Raw genomic sequence first — 18,954 nt, forward strand, 5'->3', positions numbered from 1 at the left:
GCCTAATCCCAACTTTGATATCTCCTTCAAACTCATACAGTCAAAACTCTTTAATCCAGTGTGTCTCATGGGCACTATTGTCCAGGACACTAAATGCTGATAGTACTATCTAGCCATTGTGACATTAAAAAATGTTCTAATTCATTTCCAAATGCCCCTTGTAGGAGAAAGTAATAAATAATACAGCCTTCTTTACATCAATGGCAGAAAAGCTGAATGTCAGTATTAGAATATTCTATTCCAAGCTGGACATGAAAGATTATTTGCCTCTGGACCATACTTCTAGGGATCATCTTCTTACTCAACGAGAAGTATTTGATCAAACTCATCTGTATCTGTATCTTATTCTCTTTTATTTTTTTTGAGATAGGGTCTCACTCTGTTGCCCAGGCTGAAGTGCAGTGGCACAATCTTGGCTCACTGCAACATCCATCTCCTGGGTTCAAGCGATTCTCCTGCTTTAGCCTCCTGAGTAGCTGGGATTACAGATGCACACCACCACACCCAACTGACTTTCGTTTTATTTTTAGATAGAGTCTCACTCTGTCACCAGGCTGAAGTGCAGTGGCACGATCTTGGCTCACTGCAACATCCACCTCCCAGGTTCAAACGATTCTCCTGCTTCAGCCTCCCGAGTAGCTGGGACCACAGGGGTGCACCACCACGCCTGGCTAATTTTTGTATTATTAGTAGAGATGGGGTTTCACCGTGTTGGCTGGTCTTCAACTCCTGACCTCAGGTGATGCACCTGCCTCGGCCTTCCAGAGTGCTGGGATTATAAGTGTGAGCCACCATGCCCGGCCTATCATATATGTTTTTAATTATTTATTTTCTTTTTCAGAGACAGGGTCTCACTCTGTTGCCCAGGCTGGAGTGCAGTGGTGTGATCACAGCTCACTGCAGGCTCGAACTCCAGGGCTCAAGCAATCCTCCTGCCTCAGCCTACCAAGTAGCTGGGACCACAGGTATGCACCACGATGCCCAGCTAATTTTTAAAATTTTTGTTGAACTCTTGACTTCAAGCAATCCTCCCACCTTAGCCTCCCAGAGTTATGGGATTACAGGCATGAACCACCACACATGGCCTGTATCATTTTTTTGAAAAATATTTTATTTGTTCATTGTTACTTTCCCCTATGGCATCAGAGCTGTATGTGTATCATTCATTATAAACAGATGTGTCAAAGGAAGCTCTGCTCATGTTTCCAATCATACTATCATTAATAATCATATAATAATTAGCCCCTTTTTATTTCTCTTTTATGAGTTAGACTCCTAAGCTAGGTCAATGTCTCTCAATACAGCTGCCTTTGTGTGACCATATACCCCAGATACCTTGCTGTAGAGGAACCTCTGCAGTTCTAATTCAGCAATTCCCAGCTGTCCATCTTCCTCTGTCAGGCGCCACCGTGCCTGAGCAAAGTAAAACTCAGTGCGACGGACCACACTCACATCTTCTTGCTGCTTTCGCAGCTCCATCTTGTTAGCCCGCTGCAGTTGGAAATCCTTAAAACACCTATAAGTGGACAGGGGAGCCAAAGCCAGTAAGCACATGGGTAGGGGGTAGGATAGAATGCTCTAGAATGATGCAGAAGGTAAACTCAGAAATTAACCTATTCTGGGTTAGCCAGTCCCTAAATTTTTTTTACTGAATTTATTGCTGCTGACATTCTAGGTCATAGAAGCACAAATCCCAACTTTCAGCTCTATAGCTTCTTGATAAAGTAGTGTCTTCCCACTAATAACTCCTACGATTTTATCTGCAATTGTATGCTGATCAACTTCAAGATATTTTCATATATCTATGTCAGGTTCATTTAAAAAAAAAAAAAGATCTTTTCAGTTCAGACGCATAGTATCAAGGCGACCACAGTGATCTTTCAGCTGGGTGTGGTAATCCCAGCTCACGCCTGTAATCCCAGCACTTTGGGAGGCCAAGACAGAAGGACTGCTTGAGCCCAGGAGTTCCAGACCAGCCTGGTCAACGTAGTGAGACCACCTTGTCTCTAAAAAAAAAAAGAAAAGTGATCCTTCCCAACTACCCATTTTCTTATTCAGGAAGAGCTGCCTGAACCTACTCCTACATCAGCCTTTGATAATGCACACTAGACCTCAAGAAAGAGAACTGCCTATAGCTGGGGCACTGGAAAAGGGCAAGGAAAGAATGCTGGGGCACCTGATGAGGATATTCAGTTCTTCACTTTCCAGCTGCAGGTTGGCCTTCTCCTGGTTTAACTGCAACTGAAGCTTCTGGTTCAGGTCAAGCAGATTCTCATTCTTACTGTCATCCTGCAAAGACTAGGGAACCAGGATAGAAACTGAGAGATAACCCTTGTTCTAGGAGACTTCCTGGTCCTCGAACTATCTATCTGCAGTGACTACCTTCATGATAGAATACATCTGCTTCTCAAGCTGTCGTATTTGGGCCACATGCTGCCGCACAGCCTCCTGCAAATGCAGTATGCTGCTGCGTTGCTCCTCTGGATTGCTAGAGATCTCAAGCTGGAACCTGACCCGTTGCTTCTTCTCACTATGCTCCTAAAGGAATGGAAAGGAAAATGAATACAATTTTTAAGTAGACAAGTCTTGTAGTAAAAGTCTTGTAGTAAAGTGAAATAGAGAAAGGAGAAAGAAATGGGGGGGTCTCTTCTAGAAAGCTAACCTTTATCTGTCACTGTTAATAGCAACAGTAGTAGGTCAATGCAGAAAATTTGGCAATGTGGATTTCACAATAAGTCAGGCCCAACAGGATGGGGATGGAGGTGGAAGCAGGGAATAGTAAATGTTTTTAGGTGTCCAGGTGACTGAGTAGAGAAATAACTAGGAGAAAACAATCAGGCAAACAAGCCCTACAGTCTGAGAGACATTCAGGCCTTTCCTAAATAAGTGGAATTTCAATGGTCACTGCTGACTAAGAGAATGTATCAACCACAAGGCCCTTTTTCAGTGTGAAGCATGGCTTTTCTTACAGAAGCCCAAATAAAGCACAAAGTCTGGGTGTTCCTGTGAGGCTAACCAGCATTCTACAAGGGCCCATGCTCACCTTCCGCTTAGGTTCTACGTGGAGCAGCAAGTTGTTGACAATGTCCAGGATCATGGCATACTGAGCTGGGTTGGTGGAAATTTCCAGCTCATGGTGGATAAGGGTGAAGGTATCCACAGCCCCTAGATAATTGTTAGCAGCTAAATAAAAGGCTCAAGTTTCTTTTTTTTTTTTTTTTTTTTTTTTTTGAGACGGAGTCTCACGCTGTTGCCCAGGCTGGAGTGCAGTGGCGCGATCTCGGCTCACTGCAAGCTCCGCCTCCTGGGTTCCCGCCATTCTCCTGCCTCAGCCTCCTGAGTAGCTAGGACTACAGGCGCCCGCCACCGCGCCCGGCTAATTTTTTGTATTTTTAGTAGAGACGGGGTTTCACTGTGGTCTCGATCTCCTGACCTTGTGATCCGCCCGCCTCGGCCTCCCAAAGTGCTGGGATTACAGGCTTCAGCCACCGCGCCCGGCCTAAGGCTCAAGTTTCTACCTAAATATCTACTCCATCTCTTTACCCACATTTGGAACCACCCTACTAGTCAACCCCACAGAAAGGGTGAGAGGTGCTCATGGGTAGAAACATGTTTATTTCAGAATCATAAAGAATGCCCATTCATCCCAGCTCCCTCTAAGAATAGAGGTTATTTTCTCATAGCAGAACTTACAAAAAACAGAGCAAAGTGAAACATTAATGCCAGTGCACAGTGGACTTTTAATAACTCTACTGTCTCAGAATCACCAAGGAAATAACTACTTTACTAATTTCCCTAGTCCTCTCCTAAAAGCCTTTCAAGCCCTGAATACCTTCCTGCTTCTTTAGGAGATCTTCCTTTTCCTGGTTCTCAAGAACTTCAGGTGGCTTAATCTGAGTTGCTAGTTCAGGATCAATGTCATGGCTGTAACTAATATAGTACATTCGGCAGCTGCAACGGGAAATGATCCGCTGGACTTGCTGGGCTTGTTGTGCCTCAGCTGGCTGGTTCCAATCTGGGAAGAGGTGGGAAAGAGATAAGAAAAAGACATTCTCAATAAAGGTAATGTGAGAGCCTCCCAGCTATGTCCCGGAAACTCCAGAAACACCGCTTTCAACCTAGCCTAGCACAAAATGGTCCTACTACTGCATACATTGACGTTAAGAATAGGAAGGGAAATGAGGTCCCTTTGGGATGCACATCTGTTCCTAATTATTTGATGCAGAGGAGGGGGAGGGCTGACCTGTGGTTGTGGTAACCATGCCGCCCACTGCCTGCCCACTCTCCATCAGCTCCTGCACAGAGTCCAAACTACGCTGCCGGTGCTCCTCGATATTCTTCACCTGAAGACAGAGATGCAGGCAACTTTAGCTCCTGGGGAAACAGTGGCTTGTCCTGGACAACTGGGTGACAGATCTCCATATTTCAAGTAGTTACACTTACTATCTAGACCTCCACTGCATGGAATAGCTTGAACCATCTCCCAGGATAGAGGACGTACTTGTCTCATTCTCTTGCCCCAGTTCACCCAAATTCTCCAACCCAACGCATTACATGCACACTTTGCCAGGCCCGCAGGTCTCGAGCCAGAAAAACAATGAGCAAGGTTCAAATCTAATCATGTCTTGGGCAAAATATCTCATTAAAAAAAAATTACTTTCCCACCCATTTTGTTATTTGTTCCATTTGTGTTCTTGTTGTTTTCTATCTTCAGATAGATAACCACTCTGACAATGTTGCCATGGGGGAAGGGAATTGAATTATTTTTATTCACTCTGCCAAGCTGAAGTCAGAGGGAATAACAGAATGAGTGAGATGGGAAGACCACAGCAGATGGTGGATCTGTCAAGCCTCAAAAAAATATAGGAAAGGCCAAAGTCCCTCGTACCTAAACCAAAGACGTTCCACTCTAACGCTAGTATCACAGCCTGAGGGGGGTGGGGGGCAGGGGGCAAGAGTTCACATGCAAAAGAAGGCATGCCTAAAAGCAGCAGAGGTGCAGAAAATGCCAGAAAGATCCAACAGCTCATCCATTCTACTTCTGCATGGGTAGTTAACACCTGTGCTTACCTCCTAAGACTACTGATAAAGAGCACTGCTTGCTTGAATGAACCACAGCTCTTATATATCAGCATGACTTCTTGTACTACCAACAACCAGTCCCTTACTTGGCTTGACATCTGATCTTTTTATTTTTATTTTTTTTGAGACGGAGTCTTGCTCTGTTGCCCAGGCTGGAGTGCAGTGGTGCGATATCAGCTCACTGCAACCTCCACCTCTTCGGTTCAAGCAATTCTCTGCCTCAGCCTCCCGAGTAGCTGGAATTACAGGCGCCCACCACCACGCCCAGCTAATTTTTGTATTTTTAGTAGAGACGGGGTTTCACCATCTTGGCCAGGGTAGTCTTGAACTCCTAACCTCGTGATCCACTTGCCTTGGCCTCCCAAAGTGCTGGGATTATAGGCGTGAGCCACCGCGCCCAGCCTGACATCTGATCTAAATGCTCATTACCTCTTATTACACTTGAGGTTGCCTGGACTAAGCCCTAAGGTCCTTGATATAAGAAGCATCAGCCAGGGAGGTGAGAAGAGGGACCCTTTTATCCCCACTAAGAATTGCAAATGGGCCGGACGCGGTGGCTCAAGCCTGTAATCCCAGCACTTTGGGAGGCCGAGGCGGGCGGATCACAAGGTCAGGAGATCGAGACCACAGTGAAACCCCGTCTCTACTAAAAATACAAAAAATTAGCCGGGCGAGGTGGCGGGCGCCTGTAGTCCCAGCTACTCAGGAGGCTGAGGCAGGAGAATGGCGGGAACCCGGGAGGCGGAGCTTGCAGTGAGCCGAGATCGCGCCACTGCACTCCAGCCTGGGCAACAGCGTGAGACTCCGTCTCAAAAAAAAAAAAAAAAAAAAAAAAGAATTGCAAATGGATTTATCACTGTGGTCCTTATCAGATACAGCTAGATCCTGTAACTCATTTGGGGGTGTACCATGCCCAAGACAATGTGGGCACTTAACACCTGTTAGGTAATAATGCACAATATTGACTAGGCATATCTCATAACCAATAGACTCTCCAATAATTCTGATGATATTATATCTTAGAAGTTACAGGGTAAAATATAATCTGGTTCAGTTTTACCAAGAAGCTGAAAAGCAAATTAACAACCATGCAATGCAAAGACAAGCTCCTTCCCTTATTTCTGCCAACTGCTCACAATCTCACCATCTAACAAAAACATTATCTTGGCTGGGTGGGGCATAAGCCTGTAATCCCAACACTTTGGGAGGCCGAGGTGGGCGGATCAAGAGGTCAGGAGCTCAAGACCAGCCTGGCCAACATGGTGAAACCCCGTCTCCACTAAAGATACAAAAATTAGGGGGTCATGGTGGGGCGCGCCTGTAATCCCAGCTACTCAGGAGGCTGAGGCAGGAAAATGGCTTGAACCCGGGAGGCAGAGGTTGCAGTGAGCCGAGTTCATGCCACTGCACTCCAGCCTGGGCTCAGAGCAAGACTCGGTCTCAAAAAACAAACAAAACCACATTATCTTGCCACACACTTAAGACCTCCCCATACATACTGACTTTAAAAAAAAAAAAGAGTACTTTCCACCTGAATAAAGATTTATATTTTCAAAGCACCTTATTATGGGATCCTTTCAACAATCTTGTGAGGGTGAAGTATCAATTCCATTTCACAATTAAAGGTGACTTGTCCAAGAGCTCATGGCTACTATCATGGGAAAGCTATCATTAGAACTCACATAACCTGACTCCTAGACAGTCTTTCACTCAACCTCACTGCCTTGCTGAAATAACCAATCAGTCATTTTCATGAGAGGACAGAGAATGGGCAGATAGTGAACTTATTGAAAATTCTGAGTCACTGCCTGTTTTCTTGGCTGCCTGCTGATTAGTGTGAACATTAATAGGGATCAGCAATCTTTTTTTTTTTTTTTTTTTTTTTTTTGAGACGGAGTCTCGCTCTGTCGCCCAGGCTGGAGTGCAGTGGCCGGATCTCAGCTCACTGCAAGCTCCGCCTCCCGGGTTCACGCCATTCTCCTGCCTCAGCCTCCCGAGTAGCTGGGACTACAGGCGCCCGCCACCTTGCCCGGCTAGTTTTTTGTATTTTTTAGTAGAGGCGGGGTTTCACCGTGTTAGCCAGGATGGTCTCGATCTCCTGACCTCGTGATCCGCCCGTCTCGGCCTCCCAAAGTGCTGGGATTACAGGCTTGAGCCACCGCGCCCGGCCGGGATCAGCAATCTTAAAGAGTAAAAAAGTTCCAGTCCATTTTATACTAGTTCTGGGAAATGAGAATTTCTTTTGCAATGAAATAGAACACCATGAGGAAAAAAAAAAAAAACAGTACTATACACTTCCAGACCAGAGACTGCCCACATTCAAGGTGTTATCAGCCTCATTATTCTGCTAAGCTAGTAACAGTAGGTTACTGTCAAGAATATTCCAGCCATTAGAAACTCTATGGAAAACCAGGAATATAATGGGCCTTCACAAATCCACTCACTAACCTCTAACCAGAGCTGTCGGCCATCCTGCTCCGTGGGGCTGCTCTCAGTGGTGGCAAAGTACTGCATGCCATCCAAGAGGCAAGTCCAGGATGTCTTTTGCTTCAATGTATCACCATACCAGGCTGGATGGTGCTGGCACTGCAGCAGTTGGGCTTTGGCAGCTGACACAATGACACAGCCTTCTGTCTCTGCTCCACGAAGAACCATCTATGCCAGAGATAGAAGCAGAGTTAAGCTACCAAGGAAGATGAGAAGATTAGTGAGCACATTGTATCAACCACTGCAGCTAGATCTAATTCTGGCTTACTGAGGAAATTTTACTGGCATCTGGACATAGAAGTGATTATCTATGATACCTATGAGAAGGACAAATTTTTTGGAGCTCTATTTACCCATTCATACTTAGAGGTGGGGGAAGGTGAACAATATGATCATGATCTAGCCTGATGTTGAGGTAACTTGTAAAGAGAAGGTACCTGACAGTTGACCAGTTCAATAAGGCAGTTTCGGTTGTATATGTCATCTGTCTGGCAGGCAGCAATGCCACACAACTGGTCACTCATGCCTGATTCCTCTTCTGTGAACACTACAAACCTGTCTGTCTCTTCAATTAGTTTCTGCAACATGTAAGCACCTGGCAGAGAAATAGGAAGCAGGGAAAGGTCACAGTCTCAAAGGGAAAGACTTTTCCCTTTCCAGAGCCAAACGGATCTTCCCTCAATTTATCCGGCTAGATAAGGGCTTAGAATACATCCTCCCAAACCTAGAACTCTAGCCCAGCCCATCCCTTGACCCATGAAGGCAAAACAAGGGTTATTTCATTTTCCCTTTTTTTTTTTTTTTTGAGACAGAGTCTTGCTCTGTCACCCAGGCTGGAGTGCAGTGGCCTGATCTTGGCTCACGGCAACCTTCACCTCCTGGTTCAAGCGATTCTCCTGCCTCAGCCTCCCGAGTAGCTGGGATTACAGGTGCATGCCACCATACCTGCTAATTTTGTGTTTTTTTAGTAGAGACTGGTTTCGCCATGTTGGCCAGGCTTGTCTCAAACTCCTGACCTCAAGTGATCCGCCCACCTCGGCCTCCCAAAGTGCTGGGATTACAGGCATGAGCCACCTCGCCCAGCCTTCCTTCAATTTTACTAAAAGTACAGATTCCCAACAGAAACTGAGAAATGCTAGCTAACACTTTTTTCTCTTAGGTATTCCTCTATGATCTCTCCCTTACCCCCATTTTATTCCTTTTCTCATTTCGTATTATTTTACACGCTATTTGACCACTCTTTTCCACTTGAAACCACTCTCTTGCCATCAATGTTATTATATTCTCCTAGGTCTGCTGCTTCCCCTGATTATGTCTCCAGGCCCTCTTCCTTCTCCGAGGTCTAAGCTCCTCAGATCCATCCTTGGCATGTTCCCTTCTCTTTCCTATTCTTTCTCTTAACGGGTTTGTCTAACAGAGTGTATGGTTAAGAGCACAGTCTCCAGAATCAAACTAGTCTGCCTGTATTGTGACCTTGGGCAGTCTGCCTCTCTGCGTGGCAATTTCCTTATTTGTAAAAGAGTAACTCTCTCATAAGATTGCTATGAAAGTTTAATGGGGCCAGGCGTGGTGGCTCACGCCTGTAATCCCAGCACTTTGGGAGGCTGAAGTGGGCAGATCACAAGGTCAGGATATTGAGACCATCCTGGCCAACATGGTGAAACTCCGTCTCTACTAAAAATACAAAAATTAGCCAGGTGTGGTGGCGCACACCTGTAATCCCAGCTACTCGGGAGGCTGAGGTAGGACAAGAGTGTGAATCTAGGAGGTGGAGATTGCAGTGAGCTGAGATTGCGCCACTGCACTCCAGTCTGGTGACAGAGCAAGACTCCGTTTCAAAAAAAAAAAAAAAAGAAAAAAGAAAATTTAATGGCATAATACATAAAAATATTTCGCAGAGTACCTACCACACAGTAAGCAACTATTATAATATTCTTGGCATTAACTCTTAGCTCTATGCTGAAATTCCGAAATATCTCTCTTTATAGCCCTAAGCTTTTAGACCCCAATTTCCAGCTGTTTGTTAGACATTATATTGATAGCCTACTAGTGACACAAATTCAGCATGCCCAAATCTGAACTTAACAACCCTACACCTCCCCAAACCTGTTTAGTCCCAGGCTCTATTTCTGATCCATCATGCCAGTCATCGGGCTCAAAATCAAGTTGTTATAATTTTCTCCCTTTCACTCCTCCTTCCAACCAGTGGCCAGTTCTCCCATATGCACAATAATGTTTCCATCCATCTTATCTCCATTCCCACTGCCTCCACCTAGTTCTAGCCCTCAATGTTTTTTTTTTGTTTGTTTGTTTGTTTCTTGAGATGGAGTTTCACTCTTATTGCCCAGGCTGGAGTGCAATGGCGCAATCTTGGCTCACCGCAACCTCTGCCCCCGGGTTCAAGCAATTCTACCATCTCAGCCTCCCGAGTAGCTGGGATTATAGGCACGCACCACCACGCCTGGCTAATTTTTATATTTTTACTAGAGACAGGGTTTCACCATGTTGGCCAGGCTGGTCTCCAACTCCTGACCTCAACTGATCCACCCCTTAGCCTCCCAAAGTGCTGGGATTACAGGTGTGAGCCACTGTGCCTGGCCCCAGCCCTCAATGCTTCTTATTGAGACACCATAATAGTTTCCTAATTTGTCTCCCCACCTCGTTTCTTCCTCTCCAATCCTCCTACACACTACTGCCAGATCTGTCTTCATAAAACGATGACACACCCATATTCAAAAACATTCAGTAGTTCACCACTGCCTACTGTACAAGGACCAAAAACTCCTTAGCCCTATATGAAAGGTCTTTGGTGATCTACCCCAGCTTTCCTTTCTAGTCCTTTCTCTCACTCTTTCTGTCAACTAAAAGAGACTGTTTACTCTCTGTGATACTGTGAAATATATATTTGGTCCTCCCTGTTTCCTGGCATACAAAATCTAAAATCATTAGTGCCTCCAAAGTGATGTCTTCTTGTATGCTGAGTTGACTGGTTGCTGGCAGCCCCTAAGTAGCTTCAGGATGGTGGCTGGTCACTGGAAAGACTCAGGCAGGATTAAAGTGTTATAACTTTCAGTCCCACCCCCATCACACACACACTTCCTGGGAAGAGAGGGGCTGAAGGCTAAGTTAATCACCAATGGCCAGTGGTTTAATCAATCATGCCTACATAATGAAGTCTCCATTAAAAACCCAAAAGGATAGGATTTGGAGAGCTTCTGGATAGCTGAACACGTACAGGTTCCTGGGGCGTAGCGTGCCTGCCTGGGGAGGGCATAGAAGCTTCCCGCCACTTCCCATACCTCGCATTATGCATCCCTTCATCCGTATCCTTTGTAATACCCTTTATAATAAACCAGTAAACAGGTTTCCTTCAGTCCTGTGAGCTGCTCTAGCAAATTAATTGAACCCAAGGAGGGGGTGGTGGGAACCCATTTATAGCCAGGTGGTGAGAAGCACAAATAAAGCAACCTGGAGCCTGTGACTGGCATATGAAGGAAGGGGCGGGGGGCTTAGAGACTGACTCGTCAACCTTTGGCATCTGATGCTGTCCTCAGGTAGATAGTGTCAGAATTGAACTGAATTAAAGGACACCCAACTGGTGTCCGCTGCAGAATTAATTGCTTGCTTATTGGTTGGGGAAAAATTCCCACACATTTGGTCACAGAAGTCTTCTGTGTCAATTGTTTCTGAGTGAGAGAACAGAAAAAACACTTTTGAGCTTGGGTTTTTCCACTCAAGATTCTCCTTTGAACACACTAAGCTTTCAAACTCCACTCCTACTCAGGTTATTCCCTCCGCCTTGATTGCCCTTCCATCCCATTTCTATATGTTCAAACCATATTAAGCTTTCAGGGCCTGGCTCAAATGCTACTTCCTCAATCAACTCTCCCCTGATGGTATTCCCCGCTTCACTCCTGTCAGCAGTAACTCCATTTTTTTTTTTTTTTTTTTTTTTTTTGAGATAGAGTCTCACTCTGTCACCCCGGCTGGAGTGCAGTGGTGCGATCTCGGCTCACCGTCAGCTCCGCCTCCTGGGTTCACGCCATTCTCCTGCCTCAGCCTCCCAAGTAGCTGGGACTACAGGCGCCCGCCACCATACCCGGCTAATTTTTTTGTATTTTTAGTAGAGATGGGGTTTCACCGTGTTAGCCAGGATGGTCTCGATCTCCTGACCTCGTGATCCGCCCACCTCGGTCTCCCAAAGTGCTGGGATTACAGGCATGAGCCACCACGCCCAGCCCCATATTCTTTTTTTTTTTGAGATGCACTCCTGCTCTGTCACCTCCACTTCCTGGGTTCAAGCGATTCTCGTGCCTTAGCCTCCCAAGTAGCTGGGATTACAGGTACATGCCACCCTGCCTAATTTTTTTTGTATTAATTTTGCTAAAGATGGGGTTTTGCCATGTTGGCCAGGCTGGTCTTGAACTCCTGACCTCAAGTGACCCACCCACCTCAGCCTCCCAAAGTGCTGGGATTACAGGGGTGAGCCACTGCACCTGGCTAACTCCCATTTTCTTTTATTTCTCTCTTGTGACATTTATCACTTTGTTTCTTTCCCTTACTCATCTTGTTTTGGCTCCATCACTCCCCTTCTGATTCTCTTCTGGCCACGGGACCAGACCATTTAATGCCCCAACATCACTGTTACTTAATATATAAGACTTAGGTGGCCTCAGAAGGAAAAATGATAGTTTCACTTCTGCACATAGATGGAAGCAGCCATGACTCAGTCCTTTTCAAACTCTTGTCCAAGCCCATATCCATGTTCTAAACCCAAACCCATAAAGTCTCATCTCCCCAAGCTTACCTCCTGATGACCCCTTATCAGGCCGTCCACTGAAGCTGGGAGTGTTAGCACGAGGTGGGGCTGAGGCACTACTTGGGACACCCCGCTTTGGCTTTTTGGCTGGCATCTGTGGATCAATCTTTAACCCCTTCAGGGCCTCCGTAGAGAGATTACGTTTGAGTACAGCTGCCTTTTTGTAGCCATCATATAACCCAAAGGCAATGTCTCGATTAGTAGTTGTCCAGGAAATCCGTAAATCTACTAAGTGCAGCTGATGTGTATGAAAGGTAGGATCCCCATCACGAGTAGAGAGCTCCTACGAAACAGGAAAAGGACTTCAAGGCTTCAGGTAGCGTGGAAATTGCCCCCAATGCTGCTGTTCCACAAGGGCAGTGTTAAGAGAAAAGTTTGTTGAATAAGAAACGTGTTGGCCAGGTGCAGTGGCTCATGCCCGTAATCCCAGCACTTTGGGAGGCCGAAGCGGGCGAATCATGAGATCAGGAGTTTGAGACCAGCCTAGTCAATCTGGTGAAACCTCATCTCTACTAAAAATACAAAAAATTAGCTGGACGTGGTGGCTGGCACCTGTAAACCCTGCTACTCAGGAGGCTGAGGCAGGAGAATCACTTGAACCTAGGAGGCAGAGGTTGCAGTGAGCCAAGATCACGCCACTGCACTCCTATCCAGGTGACAATGAGAGACACGGTTTCAAAAAAAAAAAAAAAGAAGGCCGGGCGCGGTGGCTCAAGCCTGTAATCCCAGCACTTTGGGAGGCCGAGACGGGCGGACCACGAGGTCAGGAAATCGAGACCATCCTGGCTAACATGGTGAAACGCCGTCTCTACTAAAACATACAAAAAACTAGCCGGGCGAGGTGGCGGGCGCCTGTAGTCCCAGCTACTCGGGAGGCTGAGCCAGGAGAATGGCGTGAACCTGGGAGGCGGAGCTTGCAGTGAGCTGAGATCCGGCCACTGCACTCTAGCCTGGGTGACAAAGCAAGACTCCGTCTCAAAAAAAAAAAAAAAAGAAAGAAAGAAAAAAGAAAAGAAATTCGCTGGGCAAGGTGGGGAGACAGACCCTGGAGAAAGAAAAACTAAGTGGTCTTGGCTTATGTATTATATTACATTTGAACTATACCTGTATTTTGTTTGTTATTAAAAAATGTTTTTAGAGTTCCTCTACAATTCTTTTTTGAGAAATGGAAGTCTATTTTGCCCAGACCGGTCTTGAACTCCTGGCTTCAAGCAGTCTTCCTGCCTCAGTCTCCCAAGTAGCTGGAACTACGGGTACAAGCCACTGTGCCTGGCCCCACTTTATCTTATTTTTAAAATATGTTTATTGGCCGGGCGCGGTGGCTCACGCCTGTAATCCCAGCACTTTGGGAGGCCGAGGCGGGCGGATCACAAGGTCAGGAGATCGAGACCACGGTGAAACCCCGTCTCTACTAAAAATACAAAAAATTAGCCGGGCGCGGTTGTGGGCGCCTGTAGTCCCAGCTACTCGGGAGGCTGAGGCAGGAGAATGGCGTGAACCCGGGAGGCGGAGCTTGCAGTGAGCCGAGATCGCGCCACTGCACTCCAGCCTGGGCGACAGAGCGAGACTCCGTCTCAAAACAAAAAAATAAATAAATAAATAAAAAATAAATAAAATAAAATAAAATAAAATATGTTTATTTATTTGAGACAGAATCTGGCTCTGTCTCCCAGGCTGAAGTGTAGTGGTGTGATTTTTTTTTTTTTTTTTTTTTGAGACAGTCTCACTCCATCACCCATGCTGGAGTGCAGCGGCATGATCTTGGCTAACTGCAACCTCCGCCTCCCAGGTTCAAGCGATTCTCATGCTTCAGTCTCCAAGCACCTGGGATTACAGTTATGTGCTACCACACCTGGCTTGTTTATTTATTTATTTATTTTTATTTTTATTTTTTTTGAAATAGAGTCTCACTCTGTCACCCAGGCTGAAGTGCAGTGGTACGATCTTGGCTGGCTGCAACCTCCACTTTCCGGGTTCAAGAGATTCTCCTGCCTCAGCCTCTCGAGTAGCTGGGATTACAGGCACCCGCCGCCACACCCAGCAAATTTTTGTATTTTTTAGTAGAGATGGGGTTTCACCATATTGGCCAAGCTGGTCTCAAACTCCTGTCCTCAAATGATCCGCCCACCTTGGCATCCCAAAGTGATGGGATTACAGGCGTGAGCCACTACACCTGGCCTAATTTTTGTATTTTTAGTAGAGACAGGGTTTCACCATGTTGGCCAGTCTGGTCTCAAACTCCTGACCTCGAGTGATCCATCTGCCTCAGCCTCCCAAAGTGTAGGGATTACAGGTGTGAGCCACTGCACCCAGCCTCAATGGTGCAATCCTGGCTCACAGCCTCTGCCTCTTGGGCTCAAACCATCCTCCCACCTCAGCCTCCTGAGTAGCTGGGATGACAGGTGCACGCCACCATGCCTAGCTAATTTTTTTGCATTTTTTGTAGAGAAAGGGTTTCACCATGTTGCCCAGGCTAGTCTGGAACTCTTGACTTCAAGGGATCCACCCACCCTGGCCTCCCAGAGTGCTGGGATTACAGGCATGAGCCATCAACATACCTTGCCTATTTATTTATTTTTGAGATGGGGTCTCACTCTGTCACCCAGGTTGGAGTGCAGTGGCACGATCACGGCTCACTGCAGCCTCGATTTCTGAGACTCCAGCCATCTTCCCACCTCAGCCTCCCAAGTAGCTGGGATCACAGGCACATGCCGCCACACCCAGATAATTTTTTGTATTTTTGGTAGAGAGAGGGTTTCCACATGTTGCCCAGGCTGGTCTCATAAACTCCTGAGCTTGAGCAATCCACCTGCTTCAGCCTCCCAAAGTTTTGGGATTACAGGTGTGAGCCACTGAGCCCAGCCCCCACTGTATTTTATCTGTTTTGTTTTGTTTTTTGTATTTTGGAGACAGCATCTTGCTCTGTCGCCCAGCTTGGAGTGCAGTGGTGAGACCTCGGCTCTCTGCAACCTCCACCTCCCAGTTTCAAGAGATTCTCCTGCCTCAGCCTCCCGAGCAGCTGGGACTACGGGCATGCGCCACCATCCCCAGCTAATTTTTTTGTTTTTTTAGTAGAGATGGGGTTTCACCATGTTGGTCAGGTTGGTCTCGAGCTCATGATTTCAAACGATCCATCCGCCTCGGCCTCCCAAAGTGCTGGGATTACAGACATGAGACACCACACCCAGCTCTCCCCCACTGTATTTTAAATGACTTGAGAATTTCAACTTAAAATCCTTCCCTAATTGGGGGAAAAGTCCGTACCAATTTTTTTTCAGTGTTAGGAAAAAATTTTACTCTATTTCCTAAAGAGTAAGATACTATTTTTAGGAGAGAAAGAAAAGGTATTTTCGAAAAGAGGGATGCTGATACAGCTAAACCAAGTGAGTTTGTCATAAAGTAATGACACACATGCTTGGAATATAATGAGAAACATTACCAGGGACTTCGCCTGCAACCTACTCCTATGGACTTTATTGTGTTCCCCCCAAATTCACATGTTGCAGTCCTAACCCCCAATGTAATGGTATCTGGAGATGGGCCTTTGGGAAGTAATGACATGAGATCATGAGGGTGGGGCACTCATGACAGAATTAGTGTTTTTACAATAAGAGAAACCAGAGCACTCATGCACACTTGTGCTCTCTCTCCCTCTCTGCCATGTGAGGACAGAGACAAGGCAGTCATCTGCAAGCCAAGAAGACAGCCCTCACCAGAACCCAACCATGCAGGCACCCTAATCTTGGACTTCCCAGTCTCCAAAACTGATAAATAAATTTTTGTTATATAAGCCTCCCAGTCTCTGGTATTTTGTTATGGCAGTCCAAGTAGGCTGAGATACCTACTAATATAAATAAAGTAATAAAGAAACTGTGTCAGGCAGTACCTCCTCAGCTGTGCGATTGCTATGCCGTTGGTAGGTGAGGGAGGATAAGCTCAGCAGGTGGGTCTTTGTTACCAAAGGATCAAGACAGTGATCAGCATTCTCTTCAGTGGGTGAGGCCATCAGGTGAACGGTCACCTGACTTAGGTCACTCACCATCTGGGTAACACTCCAATCAGAGATAAGGCGCCGCATTACTGTGCCTGCTGAGAAAAAGAGGCACACAGAGACCATGCTGACCAGTTCAGAGGATAGTGTAAGACAGAGATGGAGGAGGGAATGGAACTGAGAAAGGGAAAAACAACAAGGAACAGGATAGGAGAAATGAAAGGACTCTTTGATTTTACCTTGAGGTATGAGCCGCTGAGTCCCCCGAGTAAAGACATGGCCCTGACTGCACTCAATCTGGATGCCCCGTTGCTGGGCAAATGAGGCCCAATAATGTACCTGGCAACAAGAGAGCATAACACTGAACAAAGAATGGCATGAGAGGGATGATTAAGGGACTCAGTATGAGAAACAAGAAAACTAGAAGCAAAATAAAGTGAAGATGTCAGCAGGGACATCAGCGCCTTACCTGCAGCTGGGGAAAGAGGGCTGTATAGGAAAGTTGCTTGTAGTGCTGACCAAGTTTCTTCTTGCTGGGTTTCAGGTTATTGAAGAGCTTTCCCCTGCAGATAGGCCTTGTGACACTAGTCCAAGTTGCCCAGAAGTTCTGCATCCAGCGCAGGGTACTACTATATAGCAGAATTCGGGGTTGGGATATTGCTGCAAAGGGAAGGACAGACATTTCCTAGTTATGGATGAAACACAGAGGTAAAGCTAAATCCTTCCCTTGCTGCACGTTGTAGAGGTTTAAAAATCCAAAATCCAAACAGCAACTGGCCTCACATTCAGCATCCCCCACTCCCTCTTCTTTCAAGGATCTAAGCTCTCTGCTTTCCCCTACTGCTATAGTCTAAAGTTTGCATCTCCCCAAAATTCATGTTAAAATACTAACCCCTAAGGTGATGATGTTAAGAGGTGGGCCTCTGGGAGGTCACTAGATCATGAGGGTGGAGCCTTCGTGAATAGGATTAGTGCCCTTTTAAAAGTGGTCCAAGGGAGCTCACTGACTCCTTCCACCATATTAGGACACAGCAAAAAGGCACCATCTATGAGGAATGGGCCCTCACTGACACTGAATTTGTCAGTTCTTTGATCTTGGACTTTCAAGCCTACAGAACTGTGAGAGATAAATGTTTGTTGTTTATAAGCTACCAAACTTGTGGTATTATTATAATAGCAGCCAAAAAGGTCTAAGACACCAACACTTTCCCCGCAAAAAAAAAAAAAAAAAAAAAAGGTCCTAACCTAGATTCTCCCTTGCCCTTCTCCCCTCCCCTACCCAGAGGGTCAAGCTAAAGTCCCCAGTGTCCATGCCTGCCCTCCCAGCCCTTCCTCCCCACTACCCCAGGCCCAAGCCTCACTTCCACTGTGCCGAGTCAGATCCATCTTGATGGAGAGATTGAGGTTCTCCGAGCGAAAGGCCCGGTAGGAGTCATGAAGCTGGCCCAAGGGCACCTCAGGCAGGAACTCTGGGGCCCGCAGAGTGACACTATGGTGATCATGGGGGTTCCCATGGCACAGCCACTGCAGGTCCAGTGTCATGCAGAGGTCAGGCAGGTGAAGGAAGCAGCAGTCGTCATACCTGCCTCACAACGGAGCCCCAGCCCTCAGTGCCCTGGTCACTCACTTCCCCTTGGCTCTTCCCCCTCCCTCCAACCTTAGTCCCTCACCCCATGGAGGACCCTCCCTTCACTCCACTCACTTAGAGGCTGTTCTCACGTTGATATCCAAGTCACCCTTGAACACAAACTGACCAGGTTTCCAATGAAAAGACAGGTGGCTCCACTCCCAGTGCATATTTTCAGTTGTGTTGTATGGATCCTATGATCACCCCCAAGAACTTGGTGAGATATAGGTAAGAAAACCATCGTCATCTCCCATATCAGCACCTTTCTCTCTTCCCACATGTGCTATACAGGCCTCAACCATATTATCCTGATAGGAAAAAAGTATCAAGACACCCCTTACCTCGGTGGCCAGCTGGTGCAGGTTCGCCTGTTCAATGTCCATGTGCCAGTCTCCATGGAACAAAAGACGGCTCTTGTCCCACCAGGGCAAAGGTGGGCTGGGGTCAGCTGAGGGCTTGGTCAAGAGGTCCACACACTGACCAATCAGTGTCCAGGCTGGATCCCAGCATGGGCCCCATACCACTGTGTACTGGAATATTTCCGCTGGGGTAGAGGAACAAAGGCAATAACTTGTTCACAACATTACCCTTCTCTTCCTTCTTCACTCCAGAAGGGCCTCAGCTCATCTCCTATTTCACCCATCACAAATGTCCCTCAGCCAAACCAACTGCCCCATCTCTACTCACAGTGGAAGTCATGGTAGAATTTGAGTGGGGGCATGTTCCTCTCCACTGCCACGTTACCCCACGGAAGCCCCAAGTGCAAGATCTGACGCCGACGGGAGCAAGGCTGACCACTCTGCTCGGTGCCCACAAGTCGACCCATCAGCCGCCAGTCACGGATCTCAAACAGGTACCGTGGATAGTCTCTGATCCGAACTGTTACCAGAGGAAGGGTACACACTGGCTACTCAGGGGCAGTCTGAGCACTCTTGGGCCTTTTTCCTC

At 46.8% G+C, this 18,954-nt stretch overlaps 1 protein-coding gene across 6 annotated transcripts in view; it reads right to left on the minus strand.

The window, feature by feature from the left end:
- The window catches only part of KIAA0100, a 37,606-nt gene that overhangs the window by 2,972 nt on the left and 15,680 nt on the right, over positions 1-18,954 (minus strand). For 5 of the 6 annotated variants that reach the window (XM_077968880.1, XM_077968881.1, XM_077968882.1 and 2 more), the window contains 16 exon segments: positions 18,694-18,885; positions 18,348-18,550; positions 18,082-18,200; positions 17,741-17,961; positions 16,849-17,039; positions 16,619-16,718; positions 16,275-16,477; positions 12,377-12,671; positions 8,007-8,164; positions 7,531-7,737; positions 4,244-4,343; positions 3,833-4,015; positions 3,044-3,165; positions 2,383-2,538; positions 2,177-2,298; positions 1,336-1,516 (listed from right to left, as the gene is read on the minus strand). In XM_077968880.1, coding sequence (XP_077825006.1) covers positions 1,336-1,516; positions 2,177-2,298; positions 2,383-2,538; positions 3,044-3,165; positions 3,833-4,015; positions 4,244-4,343; positions 7,531-7,737; positions 8,007-8,164; positions 12,377-12,671; positions 16,275-16,477; positions 16,619-16,718; positions 16,849-17,039; positions 17,741-17,961; positions 18,082-18,200; positions 18,348-18,550; positions 18,694-18,885 — 2,753 coding nt within the window. 6 annotated transcript variants of the gene reach the window in all.

The sequence above is a fragment of the Macaca mulatta genome, chromosome 16 (assembly GCF_049350105.2).
Source record: "Macaca mulatta isolate MMU2019108-1 chromosome 16, T2T-MMU8v2.0, whole genome shotgun sequence".
Lineage (NCBI taxonomy): Eukaryota > Metazoa > Chordata > Mammalia > Primates > Cercopithecidae > Macaca > Macaca mulatta.